Source organism: Anser cygnoides, chromosome 5 (genome assembly GCF_040182565.1).
Source record: "Anser cygnoides isolate HZ-2024a breed goose chromosome 5, Taihu_goose_T2T_genome, whole genome shotgun sequence".
Classification (NCBI taxonomy): domain Eukaryota; kingdom Metazoa; phylum Chordata; class Aves; order Anseriformes; family Anatidae; genus Anser; species Anser cygnoides.
Window position 1 is genome coordinate 50,169,825 of NC_089877.1, and position 18,211 is coordinate 50,188,035.

The 18,211-nt window shown below is 41.5% G+C and overlaps 2 protein-coding genes across 7 annotated transcripts in view; both read left to right on the top strand.

The window, feature by feature from the left end:
- SLC24A4 (solute carrier family 24 member 4) overlaps positions 1–7,316 on the top strand; it is a 107,144-nt gene extending 99,828 nt beyond the window's left edge. For 5 of the 6 annotated variants that reach the window (XM_066998275.1, XM_066998276.1, XM_066998274.1 and 2 more), the window contains one exon: positions 501–6,896. In XM_066998275.1, the coding sequence (XP_066854376.1) occupies positions 501–653 (153 nt within the window). In that variant the 3' untranslated portion in view covers positions 654–6,896. Of the gene's footprint in view, positions 1–500; positions 6,897–6,965 lie in introns of those variants that run through there. The other variant, XR_010831974.1, reaches the window with a different exon arrangement.
- A 2,181-nt stretch (positions 7,317–9,497) lies between these two features.
- Positions 9,498–18,211, top strand: part of RIN3 (Ras and Rab interactor 3) — a 68,198-nt gene continuing 59,484 nt past the window's right edge. The window contains exon 1 of the mRNA XM_066998271.1: positions 9,498–10,262. Coding sequence (XP_066854372.1) covers positions 10,216–10,262 — 47 coding nt within the window. The 5' untranslated portion in view covers positions 9,498–10,215. The remainder of the gene's footprint in view (positions 10,263–18,211) is intronic.

The following is an 18,211-nucleotide window of genomic DNA, read 5'->3' on the forward strand; positions in this document are numbered from 1 at the left end:
AGCTCTTCCGAAGCTGTTGAAAGAATGAGCATTAGGTGCTGTTGTTCTACTGGGACATAAAGGATCTGTAGGGGAGCACTTTGGGGAGAGGCATATTCAGGGCATTTCTTTAGTTCATAGCCAATCAATGAATGAGTGCTGCCTGACTAGAATGTGCCCCACATACTGAAAATGCCCCGCATACTGAAACTGAGCACCTAGGGTCCTGTTTCTCTGTTCCATGAAGAACTTCTGAAGTGGCCTTAAAGCGGTTCATTTAATGTTTTGTAAAGGGATCTTCAGACAAAAGAAAGGCCAGAGTTTGAGTCATTGGACTGGGTTTTTACATTCTTTTTCTTGATCAGAAAAACATATGTTGCCTTTTTATTCTGTAAAATACCAAGAATATATTTTTATCTTGATTCAGGATCTCTAATTCAAAAGGCTCTCATTTTTAGCTTATAATTGTCTCCAAAAGTCTCCTTTGTGGCTTAATTAACTAACACTTTGTTTGCTTGCAGGTGTTTGGAATCCATGTAAATAAGTGGAAACTTGACAGGAAATTAGGCATCTACGTGTTGTTTCTTTATGCTGTTTTCCTGTGTTTCTCTATATTGATAGAGTTTAATGTCTTCACCTTTGTCAACCTCCCTATGTGCCGAGAAGAACTTTAAACTACAATAAGGAGAGAGACTGCAATTATTCTGATTATGTGTGCTGTAAATGACAGGAGACATTTCACATTCCTACCTTCTTTCCATCAGTAATTGAGTGTCATTCCTGCTTCTTCAGCTACCAAGCACTTTTACCTGTGTGGAAGGAAAGCATACCTTTCTTGTAACATGCTAGCTCAAGGCAACCAAAGCATTTTCCTTCTCTTTGGATATTGCTGCTCAGTCATAAAGCTGTGTGGATCTTACGCAGGACTCTCAAATGTCCCCACGTATGGGACTTTCTGTTGTGATTTTCATTCTCCTTTTGCAGACAATCAAACACCACCTCCAAGGTTAACAAGAAGACTGGAGAAGAATCTTTATAGTTCTTTAGCTTTTGACACTTACTTTCCATGGAAGGAAAAGAGGCAAGCTCAGAACTTTTCTTGGCTTAGTCAAAATGTCTCAACTACAGGACCAGAAAGTCCAAGGCACATATCATGGCATGTACTGTTGAGGACATCATTTCCCCTTTCAAGTGCTCTGCTTATAGAGGAACTGCAAGGACAGTTTTGATGGCAGTGTTGAATATTTATCATTCTTTTCAATGAAGATGAACAATGCAGCAGAGAAAGAAGAGGAAATGGTTGTATGTTGTATCACTTCTGATGATGCACACTAAAAGTTTGACTATCTGCATATCGAAGAAGAGAATTACATGCAGAAATTTATACTTGAAAAATAATGTTTTACCATTAATAAGGAATGCTGTATATATTAGTATAAACTAACATTTGTGGAATATTACACCATGAGAAATATTTTGCATTGGCCCTCGTACGCCCATTTTGTAAATTTAGAAGAAACTAAACAAATAAAATACAACTGGGTGCTCAGTAACTAACAGTTACTGTTATCAGCTGAGAAAAGTATCTGAACATAATCCAGGCTTTCTGACAACAAAACCCACCCTGGTTATGATTTGATTTGTTTGATGGGGGAAAGAAGCTTATTTCATCAGTCAAGAAGCTGGTGTATTCTCTGCTCTTTATTTATTCCCAGAAGCTTAATGAAGGTGGGTGTCTGACACTGAGCAGTGCAGATAAAAAAACAGGTAGACAAAAGCAAATCTGTTAAGAGAATGTGGTCTTTGATTGGATTGTATGCAAGTTTTGAGGCATGATATACTTCTTTTTAACCCCCAGTAGAAGCCAGGTTTTGATATCCTATCCACCAGCATAAATCTGATATAGGGAATTACTCTGGATGTAAATGACAGCAGGATCTGGCCCAGAGTATTAAAAATAATGGGTAACATTCCATATTGTAGTAATCATAAGACTGCAAATCACTGAGACAGTGTGCATATTTTGCATTGCTACTAAACTTCAAAATATTTTAAAGCTGTATATGAATGAAAGATCACAAAGTTTCTAAAGAAGCACATTTAACTTTATACATAGATTTTTTTTTAATTTTTTAATGTTTATAAACCAAATCTGCCAACTAAAAGTTGATGCATTTTTAAATATATTAATATATTTTGCACTTAAGACTACATATAAAAATTCCCATTACTATGTCAATGAGAACATACTAAAGAACCTTAATAAATAAGCACTAAATCAAAAAAGTTCCTTATCTTGGCATATCTGACAAATAATTCTGTTCAACCAGCTCACATGTAGGACACTGTTTACACCAGGCAATGTGTTTACAATTAAGGCTATTTAAAATTTATTTTGATACAAATCAAGGAGTGTATTCTGCTGTTAAACACTTTTTAGGAATTGAATCCTTTCAATGTAATGCTAAGGAAAAAATAGCAATGTGTTCGTTATTTGCTGTACGCTCCGTGGCAAACGTCAGTATTAGCACCCATTTAGGGTTTTTCACTTTAATAAGGTAGTTAGGTAGTTAAACTACCAGTCCTAAAGATGGCAATAAATACAGCATTATTAAAATGCTTTATTGAGTAGGCAAGCATGACAGTAAACACATTTGTCCTCAAGTATGCAGATGACCCTGTTTCCTGGCATTCAAGACATTTTTGCTGTGCTGTAGCAGCAAAGCAGAAGAGGTAGAATTCAGTCTTTGAGTTCATGGTGGAGTTCGTCTTTGAGTCTTCTGTTGCAGAAAAGCTGTGAAGGAGCAACCCTCTTTACTCTTCCTTTCTTCCCTGCTCTTTCAGGAGGACAGTTTGGTGCTGATGCTCCTGTGATGGTTAGATATGAGGCTGAAAGGAGCAGAGGTAGAGGCAGGGGTTGGAGAACTAGTTGCCTCCAGGCAAACATTTGCTCTTCTGTGCACAGTTCAGGCAGCTCAGATGTATTTACACTACGGAAGAGTGGTTCCAAAGTCTAGTTTTGAATGCCGACTGATCAGCTGAGTTGATAGTGATGAGGGCATCAACATTTACAGTGCCAGATCCAGCAAATTGTACTGTACCTTCATATTTCTGATTCAGGTAACTTTAAAAGACTAGGGGCACCCATTTGTTCCATAGCTCAAATATGTGTGAAATTGTGTTTGCTAATGCCATGAATTATTGAGACATCATTTAGAATTATTTTGCCTAAATTAAATATCACCTGCTCCAAAAATCGGGAGTGTTCTGTTGTAGGAAGAGACAGTCTTGGAGGGTAACACTGACCTTAAATCACATGGCTGGTCCTGGCATTTTATACTCCTACGTAAAACGTAGACCAACTTCAGGACTATTTCTATGGATTGTAATGCTGTGTTTCCTGAGGCAGTCTCATATGCATCTTGTGTTATGAGACGGGTGTCATGCCATGCTTACCATTACAAATGACGTTAGTAGGATTATCCTCTGACATAACAATATGACCAGGGATATATTGTTTGCCAAAGAGTTACTAGATGCTGTATCAGGGCCTTGATGACACATGATCATATGAAGTAGTTAGAGTCTCTATATAGTCATTACCAATATGCTAAAATAAATAAAGATGGCAATTATAGGCTGAACCATGCAGATAAACTAAATGGCCTGAGAAAGATCTGTTTGACAGGTTGTTGTATGTCAGATACCCACTTCAGAATGTGTCAGTAATTCAGGAGAATATTGCTGAGTAATAGCGGACTAGTGCCTTTCACATGTACAGAAAATAATTTGCTTGGGTGGTCAGGAAACCACTACAAATTTTGCCCTTTCCCAATCAAGATAAGGGGTGATTTGCACTTGGCTCTCTGAAGTTACTGCAACTCTACGTTGTGTCTGTTCAGGTTGTGTCTGCAAAATTTTGTAGCCGTGTTATTTTACTATCCACTGTAAAAGTTAGCTGGCTGAGTTTGGCACGTGTGCCACAGCGGTGTGTAAATTAATATTCAGTTCAAGAGTGAAGAGAAAGCTGGTGGATGTGAGAGGAAAACTGTTACTGTGATCTGAAAATCGCCAGCGTACTAACACTGAAAAGTAATACAATTCAGAAAAAGATATCCCTTATCCAGCAAAGCTTAACTTCGGTAGGATTGATTCCATGCTTAAAGCTAAACACACATCCAAGTGCCTTGCTGGATCGTTTCCTAAGATGACAGCTGAGCATGGTTTCTGGGGTTTCTGTCACATCCAGATCTTTTCATATGTTACTGGTTTCTTAGTCTACAATTTTAATTTTCCCTCAAGTTAAAAGCTTTGTCTGGAATCTATGGACCTCTGCTCTGCTGATACCACTTTAGATTCCCACTTGTGTAAATAAGAGGAGAACAGGTTCCTTGTCCCAGAGGTTTCAGAACTGTCCTGGTGTACAAACAGGACCATAACTGAAGTACAGCTGGCCAAGCAGAGCTCCCAGCAGCTCTTTCCTGCTGCAGTTCCACTGGAGTAGTACAGTCCCACAGAGATGATCCGCTGAATTCAGCAGTGTCTGATCCCATACAGACCATAACGCTCATACTACCTTATAAAGTTGCGTGATCAAAGTTCAGCTCCTGCTACTCTGAGTCCCACTGAAAGTATTGCCTGAGTTAAAATTTCAGGCTTGGGATCTGCATGCCTAAATCTAATTCTAAGAAGCTATGGTTATGGTTTCTCAATGACTACTGATGATCTAAGGGCTGCTCTCTGGGCTCGAGTCCAGCCTAGCAGAACACCTGAAGTCTTCCCAACAGGTACAGCAGAGTCAACCGTCTTTCTCCTGGCTCAGTCATTGGCGTGCCAATTTTATTTTATTTTATTTTGATATGCTTGCTGCAGCTGTGACTAACGCATAATTAGTTTCTGGTTTTAGATTATATTTGTAAACATTCTGTCAACATGTAAACAGACGGAAAAGGTCTTTCCTACTCCAATACTTATACAGCAATTATAGAGGAGACGCTATTCTTTGATTTCCTTTGTGACTGTGCTTTAATTACATGCACTTGTTTTTATTATGTTTGCTCTAGCTGCACAAATCCCTCATGAGTTTGGGTGTCTTCCATTTTTGGATCTCTTGCAATTGTAATGTCATTTATTTGTGTACCGCTGTTAGATTGTTTTTTGGTAGAGTGCTTTAAGCTGTATAAATACTGCCTGATTATTCATGCTAAGGAAAGATCAGACCTAATGTAATATGAAACAGACACTAAATTAACACTGATAGCCAGGTGAAACCAAAGAATCTTGCTGATTGAAATGCAACACCTTTGGACATAATGTTCTGTCATCGCAAGCCTCAGATCCTTCAGTTACTTGTGTTTAAGCACTCAGAAGAAAAGCTCTTCAGCTCACGCATTTACTACACATTTTCCTTTATATTTCTTTGAGTCTGAACTCTAGATTTTTCAGTCTGTTGGGTGGTGAGAATTACATGATGGTTACACAGGTAAATGACAGCATTTAGTTCCAGCAACTCTGTACCAAGCCCCTTATTGCCCCTTATTACTTTATTGAACTATTTTGAAAACTCCGTATGCAAGTGATCGGCGTTCTGCTGAAAAGCAGAATGTCATTCAGCTGATACGTGCATTCCAGTTTCTGACCTGGTGTGCACAAGTTTAAAAACCTCCTTTGAATAACTTGAGCTTGCATTTTCTTACATTTCCCCCTGCACGGTGTCCACATATTTTCTCCCATATTTCTCATATTTTCTCCCCAGAGAAAGCTGTGAGATCCTATACATCCCTGTCCCGAAATCTGAGATACATGTAGCTCCTTCTCCGCAGGCTGACCTGTATAATGATGGTGACAGTTTGTACATCCCGTGTTCTACTTGCTACCATACTTCTGCCATACAGTACACTGTCTGAAAGAAATGAAAGAGCGTAGGAACCTAATAACATTTGAATATTTTCTTACAAGAATTACTGAATTTAATTCCGTTTCTTTCTTACTTGCACAAAGAATGTATGTGATTGTTGCTGTCTTATCACTGAGATGATCTTGGTAAACTTGAAAGACAAATACAATGGTAGGTTTATAGCAACAGGGAATTGTGACAAAATCTAAAGGTTATCAGGATATATCAAAACCAGACAGGTGAAGTCTCTGGAAAGTCTAATACCAACTGTGATGCTTCTTTTCAGAGGGTTTTGCAGCAAGATTATTGCCTTCACTCATATCCCAGTTGGGTATGCAAAGAACACTTGTAAGTCTGCTTCCCCAGCAGCATCACTGTTCCAAATGGCTGAAACTGCAGTAAAGTTACGACCAAATTCTTGCCTTCTCGTTCTTGGAAGGGGTGCCAGCGCTCATTCACGTCCTGGTAGTTGGCACAAATTTTTATCAGTGGAACTGAGAGTAGAATTTGGCTCCCGCTATCTCCTCCGTTGCAAGAAAGTATTTGAAATCATTTATGATCACTAAAATAACTTCTGAACCTTTTAAACTTCCCTGTGTTTCATACTTGCAGGCATTTGCAGTGCACCCTTAGGAGGTTCAATACCTCTTAAAATATTATTACAACTTTCTAGAACCGCTTACTTTGAAAACAGAAAGGGATGAGTTTGTAAACTGTAAATAACACAAATCTATTTATCATGTTATTTATTTTTTCAATGACTGTGACCTTATGCACTGTGAATGCTCTGTGATATGGGGTCCTTTGTACAGATAAATATGTCATGAAATCCAAATGGATTTAATGTGATAATTTGTTACAAAATGTTGGCATGATAATTGATTATTTTTGTTGTGAAAATTTTAAAAAATAGTTAACTAAACATTTATAAAAAATTCTAGCAGTCAGTATTGTAATGCACTATATTATCAACATATGTACACTATCAATAAATTATATAAGAACAACTTGAGTGTTTGCAGTATTTTTCTCAGTTGCTGAGAACATGTGAAGCATTCTCATATATATTGTTGAAAATCTAAAATTTCAGGACCCAGCTAGGATATGTGCCTGCACTTTCTTGGTGAAATTTGGTCCCTGCTGAACTGAATGACAGAAGGCTCACACATTTTCGTCTATTCAAGGGAGTATCACCTGGATCAAGCTAATTTTGGGGTGAGTTAAGTTCATCAATTTGATTCACAGTGATTCCGAAATGCGTGATTTGCTCTTTTCGGACTAGCTATGTTTACCAAGAATGTTTCAAGAAACATTTAGACAATGTTGTCAGATGTAGGGTCTGATTTTTGGGTGCTCCTGTGTGGAGCCAGAACTTGGACTCGATAGTCCTTGTGGGTCCCTTCCAACTCAGGATATTCTGTGATTCTATGAGCTGCCTGTCTCAGGGTTTCAGATGCCTTCTGCTGTAGGTATGCAGTCTGTGGTATGGAAGGAAAACCTTTAAATGCAGTTCTCTGAAAAAAGGAACAAGGAATTACCTTACTCATGTGCTAGTTTATTAACAATTTCATTAGATAAGAGTCCTCCCATTAATGCTCCTAGCCAGTTTACTGCAAGGAGATAAAGTTTGACCTTATTTTTCTTAATCACAGTGCACGCTTTTGGAACCCCTGTTGCTGTATAAACCTGTGATTAGCCACTGTGTTTCTGTACATCGACAGAAGAGTCCTTGTGAAGTGGAGAAGAGCGATACCATGCATTCTTTGACTTTTGCACAAGGGTTCATTCTTTGGTATATGCTAGGCTAACTGTTTCTAGGCTGGGGAAAGGAAAAGATTCCTTCTTCCATACAGAACTAACTTCTGAAAATCGAAATCCGAATGTAGAAAGTACCCATTCTTTTAATCCCCCACACATTTGACCTCATGACCCATCATGATCTGTTATGTAATAGGCTCTATGAAAGGGACATCATGTATGGGTTGGTGACACAATAGGCACGACAATTCCTACAGGAATATACCATATTATTGATGCAGTCGTGTCCTACTGTGTGGAAAGCAGAGCTGCTGTGTAATCTGTGAATGTGCTGAAAGCACTTTATTAAAACCAAAGTGCTTGTTGCACTTAGGGGCTTCCATCATAAACCATTTTTAAACCTTCCCAACTCAGCTGCATAAAAATAATAATAGAAAAAGAAAAGGGCTGCAAAATGGTGTGGTTTAAGATGGATAGGCTGAATCAGTCCTAGAAAAGCCAAGAATACCCCCCTTGCCCCTAGCACACACTGAAATTGCAGCAATTTTTAGGCTGAAAATTAGGTTCATAAGTACATTGCATCTAAATATCCCAAATTATTGATAAATTCAATTCTTTCTCTAAAACCTGTTTGGCTTGGATGAATCACAGAGAAGTGGTGTTTCGCAGTGTCTGAGCATTACATTGTCAATAGCTTTTGCGTAATTGTATACTTCCACAGCCTGATCACACAACACAGTGTCAGACTCCAAACCTGCCGGATCTCTGGCTTAAGAAAAACACTCAGCAAAGCTCTGACAAAATCTCTTACATAAAAACTTGTCTTCATTTTCATATTTTGAATATTCTACAGGAATGCTTAACTGTATTGCAAAGATACTAAATATTTTGCAGGGGGAAAAAAAGAAAAAGAGACTTTGAAAATAACTTTAGCCCAATATATTTAACACAAATCATTTCAAAACTTTAAATTTCTGAAAGAGTACATTCTTTAAATTGCAAATTGTGTGAAAGATTTCACAAGAAACAAAAAAAATGAGCTCCCAAATCGAGTGAAACTGAAACACAACAACAATACTAGATTTTTTGTATTCTTTTATTTTCCAATTTTTTTCCTGTGTATTTTTAATAGTTCTTGCCCAACAACATCTTGGAAATGCCTAACACTTGCTGAAAACTGGTATTCTGCTGCAAAATCTTAGCTCTTTTCCATCATGCAGCCTTCCAGTCAGGCTTTTGGACTTTCTAAGAGAAACCCTTCTAAAAGCTAGAAGATACACCTTCTAACGCCAACAGGTTTGATTGAAAAACCCTTGAGAAGAGTTCATCTTGAGATGCACAGGTGCGTCTTGATGATGGTAATGGTCCCTCGGACTCCCCCTAGCTCAGTGCCAGCAGAACTGGCTCTGTGCTGTACACTGAGGTCTAGTCGCCCTCAGACTGATATGCTGACAGCTGCCTGGCATTTCCATTTCCAGGGTGGGCTGCATGGCACAGCCTGCTTACTGGACAATATCTTCGAAAGCTGAGAAATTCCTTTTGAAAATAAAAGGAGCAAAAAGGTCTCCCTCTCTGTTCCACGAATTGCTTTTCTCTGCCTCTGCTTCATATTTCTGCTGTATTCTTTTCCATAATGCATTCTCCCAACATCCAGTATTTCCTGAATGACAGAGCTGCCAAATAGGAGTGCCACCAGCCCCGTCTGACAGCACATCTGTCAGTCCCCAGCCTCCACAGCTGGACTATATTTAGTTGGGTTTCCAGTACGGCAAACACCACTCAACCACTTAAGTAACTCCAGGTCAAATGTGCTCCGAGGCTGTCTGGAGCTTCGCGGCACGGATAGCTACTCATTTACCAGCAGTCTTACAGCCTTACCATTACCTTTTGCTTTAACTAGGAACTTTTTTTGCGTAACTGTCCTCTGCCTGTGTTAGACATTTCACTTTCTCAGGTCCTGTGTAAATATAAAGGTTTCCAAGCTCCATCTGGTTCCAGTTACTCAAGCAATAGAAATACACATGCTTCAGGAATTTGCAGACGGAGACTTACTGCCTTGCTGCTTATAAAATCCTTTACAAAGTTCACCATGCTCTGTTGCCTACTGACATACCTGTAGTCTGTAAAACAATTTCCCGCAAATTTACTTACTTTAGAGAAACAAACTGGAAGCTGACAGTCTCGGGCCCTTCTCTCTAATAAGGCTAACCTGCCTTCACTACTAAATATGGCTTTATAATACACACGCGCACGCACACACACGCACACCCTTGACCACCAAAGACTGCCTCTTCCTGAAATCCCCCGTTCATATAAATACAGGAAGTAGAAATAAGAGAGGCTAAAATCAGACCTTCTTGGCAGTTTGCTTTCATTTCAGTGCTTGTTTAGTTGTCTGCCCTCCGATACTACCGAGCCTGAAGCTGGTTTCACACATCCTCCCCCTGCAGTCCCTTGAAATACCATCTTCAGTACAAACCTAAGGATGTGGAGGTTCTGCTCAGCGATGGCAAGGAATTGCTTTCTTTACCAAGGAACTCTAAAGCCACTGTGAAACAGAAAGTATCTTAAAGTTTGCTGTAATGATGAAAACATCAGCCGGAGACGAGGGAGCCAGGGATGACTCAGGGTAAGTCCTGAAACTTAAGTCACTGTTTTTAGTAACTATGTCGCTTTGCTTTTCCCACTTAACAAAGAGCTCTCAACTGCATTTGCAAGCTGGCTGGGGGGGTTTCAGCTACACAATCGCAATGGTGTGGCACGATCATGCTGTAAGTTACAGTATTTCCTTTAGCTAACATGTTCCAGCTGAAAACAGACTGCGATACCTTTATTTAACTCGAGTCTCAGCTATTTAGGGAAGAATAATCACAAATTCCAAGCTGCAATTTAGGGGAAAGGACAGAATAAGGGAGTTCTGTGCTATTTGGAAACGTGACAAATCCTTCCTGGGAGGCTTGCTTTGTTTCTACTGAAATGCTGAGAATTGGGTAAGGGCTCGTCCCTACAAGCTGGTGCTCACTCCAGCCCTACCTAGCGAAGGTGCACACGAACCATGTCCGCAGACTCCCAGGAGACTTCAGACGTACTTTCGGTTAGGAAAAGACTCCAGGATTTCCTTGCTCCTGGCAAACAGACACAGCACCTTGCAGGTTCATGCTCCAAGAAAACACAGTGGGAGAGAAAACAGGTTTTGACTGGGAGGACAGTCAGCTGCCAGGGCTCCAGGATCAGGCTGGAATCTGCCCAAGGCTCAGTTATATCATAAAGCTGATGCTGAAGCTGAGTGTTTCTGTTTCCTGTTGAAAACAATCAGGGGAAAATGACACAGCTGCTGGAACTTCCAGTCACCCCCCTGGAAAAACATACCAGATATTAAGAGCGCTTTTTATCTGCCTGACACACTTAGAAAGACTTTTTTTCCCACGAATGAAAGCTCCTAGCTGTGTCCATGGTGGGTGCAGTAGAAGCAGCTGTATAGGTGCGTGGGTACGGTGTACTTGCATTTTCAGTCACCAAGTGTGCTGCAACTCAGTCTCCTTCGGCTTGCAGCACGCACAGTCAAAAAGGGGGTAGAAAAGCTGCTGACAGGCAGCTATAGCTCCACCATAGCACTGTCCCAAATGTGCACATGGAGTGCAGGGGATGGAGGGAAAACCCTGCATTGCAACTGTCACTGCTTTTGCCTTCAGATATTTACTGAGTCACAAGGAACAATGTTACGCCTGGTCCAAGGTACAATTACTCAGTTCAACTTAATGTCAAACACCAAGGGACAAGGATCACATAGCCATAAGAAAAAAAAAATTAAAAAAAAAAAGGAAAGAACCAAATCCCAGCTGACTGACAGGAGGAACTTAGTAGATAGCAATCCAAGGAATAGGTACTTTGCAGATACTCCCTGCATTTGTGATAGTTAAGATGCCACACACTGAGAAACTGAAAGATTTATACTGTTTATCTCTTTCTTAACTTGGTTGAAAGGAGTCACACACTTACAAAGATTTGCTTTCAGTTTAGTGTTGCAGGAGAAAATAAGCCACAAACCCTAGATTTGGGCTGTAAATAAGTGGTTGAAGGAATATCGAAGCATGAATGGGCATAACGCATGTGTTCTTCATAAATCTGTGAGCATCTGAATAATTTAATAACATACTTTTATTTCATTAACTGAATGTCTTTATTTACAGTCTATCTCCCACTCTTAAATAAGGACTTAAGTAATTAAAAAATGTGTTTCAACTTTGTTTGCATGTCAGAATATTGCTGAAGATCCTAAAAAATTACACTTCAGCGAGCACACTTTGTGGCCTCCAACACGGTATGGAATTAGAAATGTGACTGACTAAATGTGACTTTTTGGTTATGTTCACGTGGAAGTAGGCACATTTTTCATAAAGTATTTGTAGATAAAATTGGTGGCTTTCAAAAGAGATGGTATCAGAGGTAAAGTGATGATGGGAGAATTTGGACACAATTTAAAATTCTGTGCACAAAAATTGCATGAGCAATTGCTGAGATTGTACCTTTGTCCACCTGGGTCTTGATTATTTATTTAGTTAATAATTTATTTTGAAAATTGTGGGTTATTAAATGGGAAAACTTCCTTACCTGCACAGAAACTATGGTAGTGCTAATTATCATAGGAGTACCCTGGCAACTTGGAAAGTGTCTGTGTATCTAGTCCTTGCAGTGACCGAAGGGTCTACTTGGCATATAGCAAATCACTAAGGAGGTTGTGCTGACTTACACCTTTGAAATGGCAGGAAGATGCTGGGAAGAAATCTGCATCCAAAACCAATAGCTCCTCAGAGACAGATGTGGGGAGAAGGCTAACTAAGGGCTGGATAGAAATCAGTCTAATCAGATTCTTCCAAAACGGGTTGGAGAGGAGCAAGGAAATTATAACCAGTTATCCAAGCTAGAGTCAGGCTAACTCAGCTAGGAGCGTTAATAAGTGATGAGATCACAAAACATCTGGAGAAATGTGAGCTGATTGAGCCTGGTGACCACGGTTTCATGAAAAGGTATATGCCTTCATTCCAACATCTGGGAAATGTACGGAGGAGATGATGAGAAGAGCAGACGGGAGCCGAGACAGACATAATCAGCAATATGTAAATATTAAATAGCCATTGAGGACAGTGGCTGGTGCAGGCAGTTGGGATGGGTTACAGCGGTTCTCACTTCTGGGGCACCAGGCTAGCTAATGAAGTGATGACTGTACATCTTTTTGGAGCCACGTCCTTTTGGCACAAAACCCACCATCACAATTGACATTGATTTCATGCAGTGAATGTAGAAAGAAGAGGCCAAGAACTGGAGGAGTCTGGGAACCGAACGACTCTCATGGGCTCACAGATCTTAGCTCCAGAGGGGACTGATTTGATTATCTAATCTGATCTCCTGTGTAGAGAATGCCAGAGAACAACTCTGGTAAGCGTCCTGTCAAACCCATCCTTTATGCTTGAATGGGTGCTTTTAAATCCTTGTTGGCCAAAAAAGCTCTTATATGAAATGGCTCTCCTGCCCAGGTTACACACCTCCCTCTGCGGTAGGGTGAGTAAGTCTAACACGAACATTTTCAGGTTTGAACTGAGAAAACAATTTTAAAGAAAAATACAACTCTCTTTGAGAGCTGCCCTATGAGAAGAACTATAATCTAAGCTGGCTTGAATTGGTGAGCAAGTCGTGTTGGTCTCAGAAGGTCTTGGGCACAATGCAGAGTGCTGCTGAACAAAACCCTCAGCCCAGTACATGTGGGGAGCTGTGCTGAAGTGGGGAAGGGACAGTTCAGGCAGCTGGAAACAAACCAGTGTTATCAAATCCCTCTGATGTCTGTCAAACTCTGATAAAGGGGAAGATTTTCCTTTCCCACAGGATGGTGCTTCTCAGGAAGGAAATAACTGCGTTGCACCAGGATCAGGATATTACTGTAAAGATACAAAGAAAGAGGTGCTCTCTAAAGAGGCTTGGTGCACTCACAGAGTGGACTTAAAATCTCCTGAAATTCAATTAAGAGAAAAGCGTGTTCACAACCACACTGACTCATCGTGTGATCGCCAGCCTCAGCGGGTGCTTTGAGCACTTTGTGCAGTGGTGCTGGTGCTAGCGCGGAAGGCCACCGGCCCTTCGATAGCTCGGGTGCAGACCACACTCAAAAAGTTGCCCTTGATTAGGGAGCTCCTCGTCATTGCAGACAGCCCCATGCCAGCGTTCATAGGAATGGGGGCATGAATGTAAGCCGTAAGCAACCTTCTGTTCATCTCCTCTCCACTACAGTTTCAGCTAAAGATAGTTTCTCACTTCCTGTCCTAAATGGCTACGTGCTCTCTTGATGTTCCAACCTAGAGGCAGTATAGGCTGAAATACACACGTGTGTGTGGATGCAGCTGTCTCACTCCGTGTGTACAGCTATGCACGCTCAACGGTGTGTCCTGGAGAGTGGCTGTGAGGATTGCTTGGCGCTGCTTTGGGTTGGCTCCATCCCCTGCCACACCACGTGCACGTAGTTCGCATATCTCAGAGAGGGTCTATTTTGTAGTATTTTTCCTACTAAAAATATAGTAGGACTGTATTTTTACTCATCCATGATTAAATATAGATGGTTTCTCAGAGATTAGCAGCATAGGTTTGTGAGACTCAGAAAGATCTCTAAATTGACCTGAAAAACAGACATTAAATACCTAAAACCAGTCTATTAGAAAAAGAAGCTGCAGCAAGGTTAAATTCCCAGAGCTTTAAGTGCTTGCCTGCTTTGATTGTTAAAGAGCACAGAAATCTAAGTGAGCTAGTGAAACTAGGACAGCATACTGTCCATTGCAGGCCTTTAACCAGTATAATTTTGGAAGGGAGTAAGTTTTTTTTGCATTTGGGAATAGAAATAAATAGTTCTTTGGGGGGGTCATTAGAAAGAAAAGGCAGCTGTTTGGAATGACTGACCGAATTCTGGTCACAAGAATTGTGACAGAATCCACGGATGGATCTGTGAGCAGAGGGTAAGGATGGTCATCAAAAGCCCTGCGACGTCCCTGAAGACTAGCCACACTTTCCCAGCTGCAGTGTGAAGCATTCATGCTACCAAAGGAAATTTTAGATTTACATTTAGAATAGTTACGGTTCAAAACAGAAAACAAGAATGGACAAAGTCTGTTTTACTGCAGAAGGCCTTCAAAAAGCTGTTTTACTCTAAGACCTTCAAAAAACAGTGGAAGCAGTTAATGCAAAGCCGTGCTAAAAAGGCATTTAAGCGGCAATTCTTGGATCTCAGAAAAGGCACTGGTCTAAGGGGTGGTCCACAATCCACCAGGTGTCCTAGATTACTTTCCACTTTTCAGATTATTTTTTTTTCTGTGGTTCTGAATGGGTATTTCATCATGGGTAACTAAAGTGGAATCTCCACGGTAAATCTTCATCTAGGGCTAGGTTTGCACTAGGAGTAGGATCGAGACTGAATCACTCGTTTGCCTTTAATTCAGCTTCTGTCCACCCCACCCACCCCTTACACACGTGCCTCGTACGGTTCAAAGGAGCTCCTGTGACCTCTCACAGCTGGGTACGGTCCCTAGAGAGTCACTTCTCTTGTCACCAAGTACAAAATCCACCTGCCTCCTCCTCCTCCTCCAGCTTCTCCACCCCTGGGGCTCTGGCTGGCTGGCCATTCACAGCAGAGCTAAACCCCAAGGCAGTGGGGCTGTGAATGGGTTTCTCCCCAGGGGCACTGCAGCCACATCCACCTGCCTCAGCTGCATTTGGGTTACTGAACCGGTTCGAGGCAGGGACCCTAACCAGTAATGAACGTGCTGGTGCTTATCCGTACAGAGGACTGGGGATGCTATTGCAATACAGATAAGTAAATAAGGAGACCCCCCCCTAAATAAATGGTGCTTATTTTCAATAATCATCCAAAAAGGCAAGACCTGCTTACTGATCTTACCCTCTCTGTACCACGGTTGTCCCAGATATGAATTATAACTGAGTAATAGCACTATATCATCAGAGCGATGTAAGAATTGATTAGTTGAAATTTGTTAGGAGTTTTTAAGGTGGCCAAAGGCAAGATGATACTGATGTTTAGGAGAAAGGCTTGAAAAACATTCTTCTATTTGGAGGAGGTCCTTTTATCAGTTTCTCAAGGCTGCAAAGTCTATAGTAGAAATCCTGCTGGTCAACTAATTCTGTCTGGCTTAAGAGAAATAATTTGCTCCTACAGGAGGTTCAGTGTGAGGATGGAGAGAACAAAACTCTGCCAGTCTTTGGTTTTCCCAGTTACATTCGCCCAAACTTTAATGGGGTTGTGTGTGGAGAAGGAAGTGATTTTCTTTGCCCTAGTGAATATTTGTGGTCATTATCTCTGAGCTGGAGGGGGCTGGAGTGCTTGTGTATTTTATAATGCTAAAGTCTTTCAAACATTAGTATTTGTGCAGGGATATATGAGAAAAATTCTTTCTTAAAACTTGGGCACAGGTAATACCTAAGAGATTTAATAAAGGTGCTTTCTTCTCCAGCATTCACTGAATGAGAGGAGGCAATGCCCTTACAGCCCTAGTGGGAATGGCTTGGGTCACTGACTCTTATCAGAGCTGTAGGACTTGCTCAAAGCTGGGTGAAATTGCTGGAATTTCTAGCCATGGACTGTAGGGGTCATAACACTGCATTAATGGAGTGAAACCAATAGGGGCTGCCCTTGAATTTGAGGAGCAAATGCTCTGGAAGGTGTGTATATATTATTGAGCCCTGTCCTGTGTACCCACCAGTCAAACGAAGGTGGGCAACACTTCCAGGAGAGCCAGCCAGCAGGGGAATACTCTGAAAATCATGTCGACAGGGGCAGGGCGCATCTATACTGCAAAGCAGGGCGTGTAAGGGTGCTGGGCACGCCCAGGCTCCAGCATTGGTCTAGGTGGCTTAAAGAAAAGCAGCAGTGAGAAGACAGCTGACCGGGGGCAGGACTCCTGGGGGACTAACCACCAGAAAGGGTGCACAGCATTTGCAGGGGTTAAAACCTGGCTGTGAAACCTCTGCTAAGCTCCTGCGCAGGGTAGAGATGCGTGAGGGTGGCAACCCATCTTCTGCAGAGGGACAGTGGAGGCTGGCACACAAGGTTGCTTATGCACATGCTGTATTTTCTGCCAAGACCCTTGGCACCCCACTCTTTCCCTGCAGCACTCTGGTATCGACAAGCTGCTTGAACAGTGTAGGAACACGTGTGCAACCCCAACCTCCCCCTGACTGAAGCAATCCCCAGGCGTGCACGTGGCCGAGTTGGAGGTTTTTGCTGGTGTCAGTCCGGAGTAACTCCAACAGAGAGAAACTGAGACAGAAATCCCTTCCAGGCTCTTGGGTTCTTGCTTCTCAGACGGACAAGGCAAGCTTTCAGCTGGTGTTTTTTAGCTGTGAAGTTTGTGTATATGTGTGTGTTTAAATGCATGATAAAACAGCGCTGCAGAGCAGCTGTGGTCAAGCAAGCAGAGTTATTTAAGCTGTGCAAATATAATAGAGCAACAGGCGTCACCCAATATGGTAAATATCGTAGCCACAAGCCTTTCCTTTGTCCATTTTGTGTCTCTCTGAGCTATCTAAAGTAATTCTACCCACTTCCAGAAATGGGATCTCAAAATCAATGTATCTTGCCAGAGTGGGAATGCTAAGGTAATGCTTCCCTTGAGGTTTCAGCTGGGAGAGGTTTAGAGTGCTTAGCTCCTCTTTGCCTGCACCCAAAATAGTATAAATCTTTTTGCAAGTGAAGATGATTACTTGAGCAGCAAAGGATTAGCAGATGTGAGCACTGCATAGCTGGTTATGCTAGTCACATTTTCCTAAATAGATATTCTATTAGATGCACACGAGCCAGGGAGTGCTGAAGAATGCAGCTCTTTTCAAACAGATGAATATATACATGCATATCAGTGTGCCTTTCCCAGACTTTCCATCACCTTTCTGCTAAACAGGGAATATGTTTATGGTCAAGTTAAGAATTTCTGCTTTCTGCATTATCAATACCTTTAAAAGGGACAAGGCTTTTTCACTCATCTTAATGACATTGTATGATTAATATAAAGCCTTAGTACGTATAAAGAGAGGATCGCTGGATGTCTCACGAATGTGAAGCCTCCTGGCAACCAGCTAAAGACAGGTATTTACTACAGCCACTGTAGGAAGAGAAATTGAAGAGCACAAGCTCATGGAGCTGATTTGGTTATAGTCACTCCGTAACCCTTCGATCCTTGTAATGCATTTATTCCCTGTCCTTGCTCTCAACCATCCTTTAAGTTTGGGGTAAGGCCAGAAACAGAATCCGGTTCTCAGAAAGCCTTTTCTTTTTAGTGGATGAGTTTTCTGCTGGATTAGGGTGCCGAACCAACTTCCTTAGTGGTTACACAGCCTTTAGATCTGAGGCAAGAGAAGCAGGAAAAGCAAAGAGGGGGGAGCATGTGCAAGTGCGGTCAGGGGACTGCCCTTTCAGCAGTATCCTTGCCATTGCCCTGGATTAAGAGGAGCATGAAACCATGCCCTAGAAAGTTGTTTTCTGAGCTGGACTGCAGTCCTGGCTCAGATCTGGTCCTGCAAGGGCTGGGG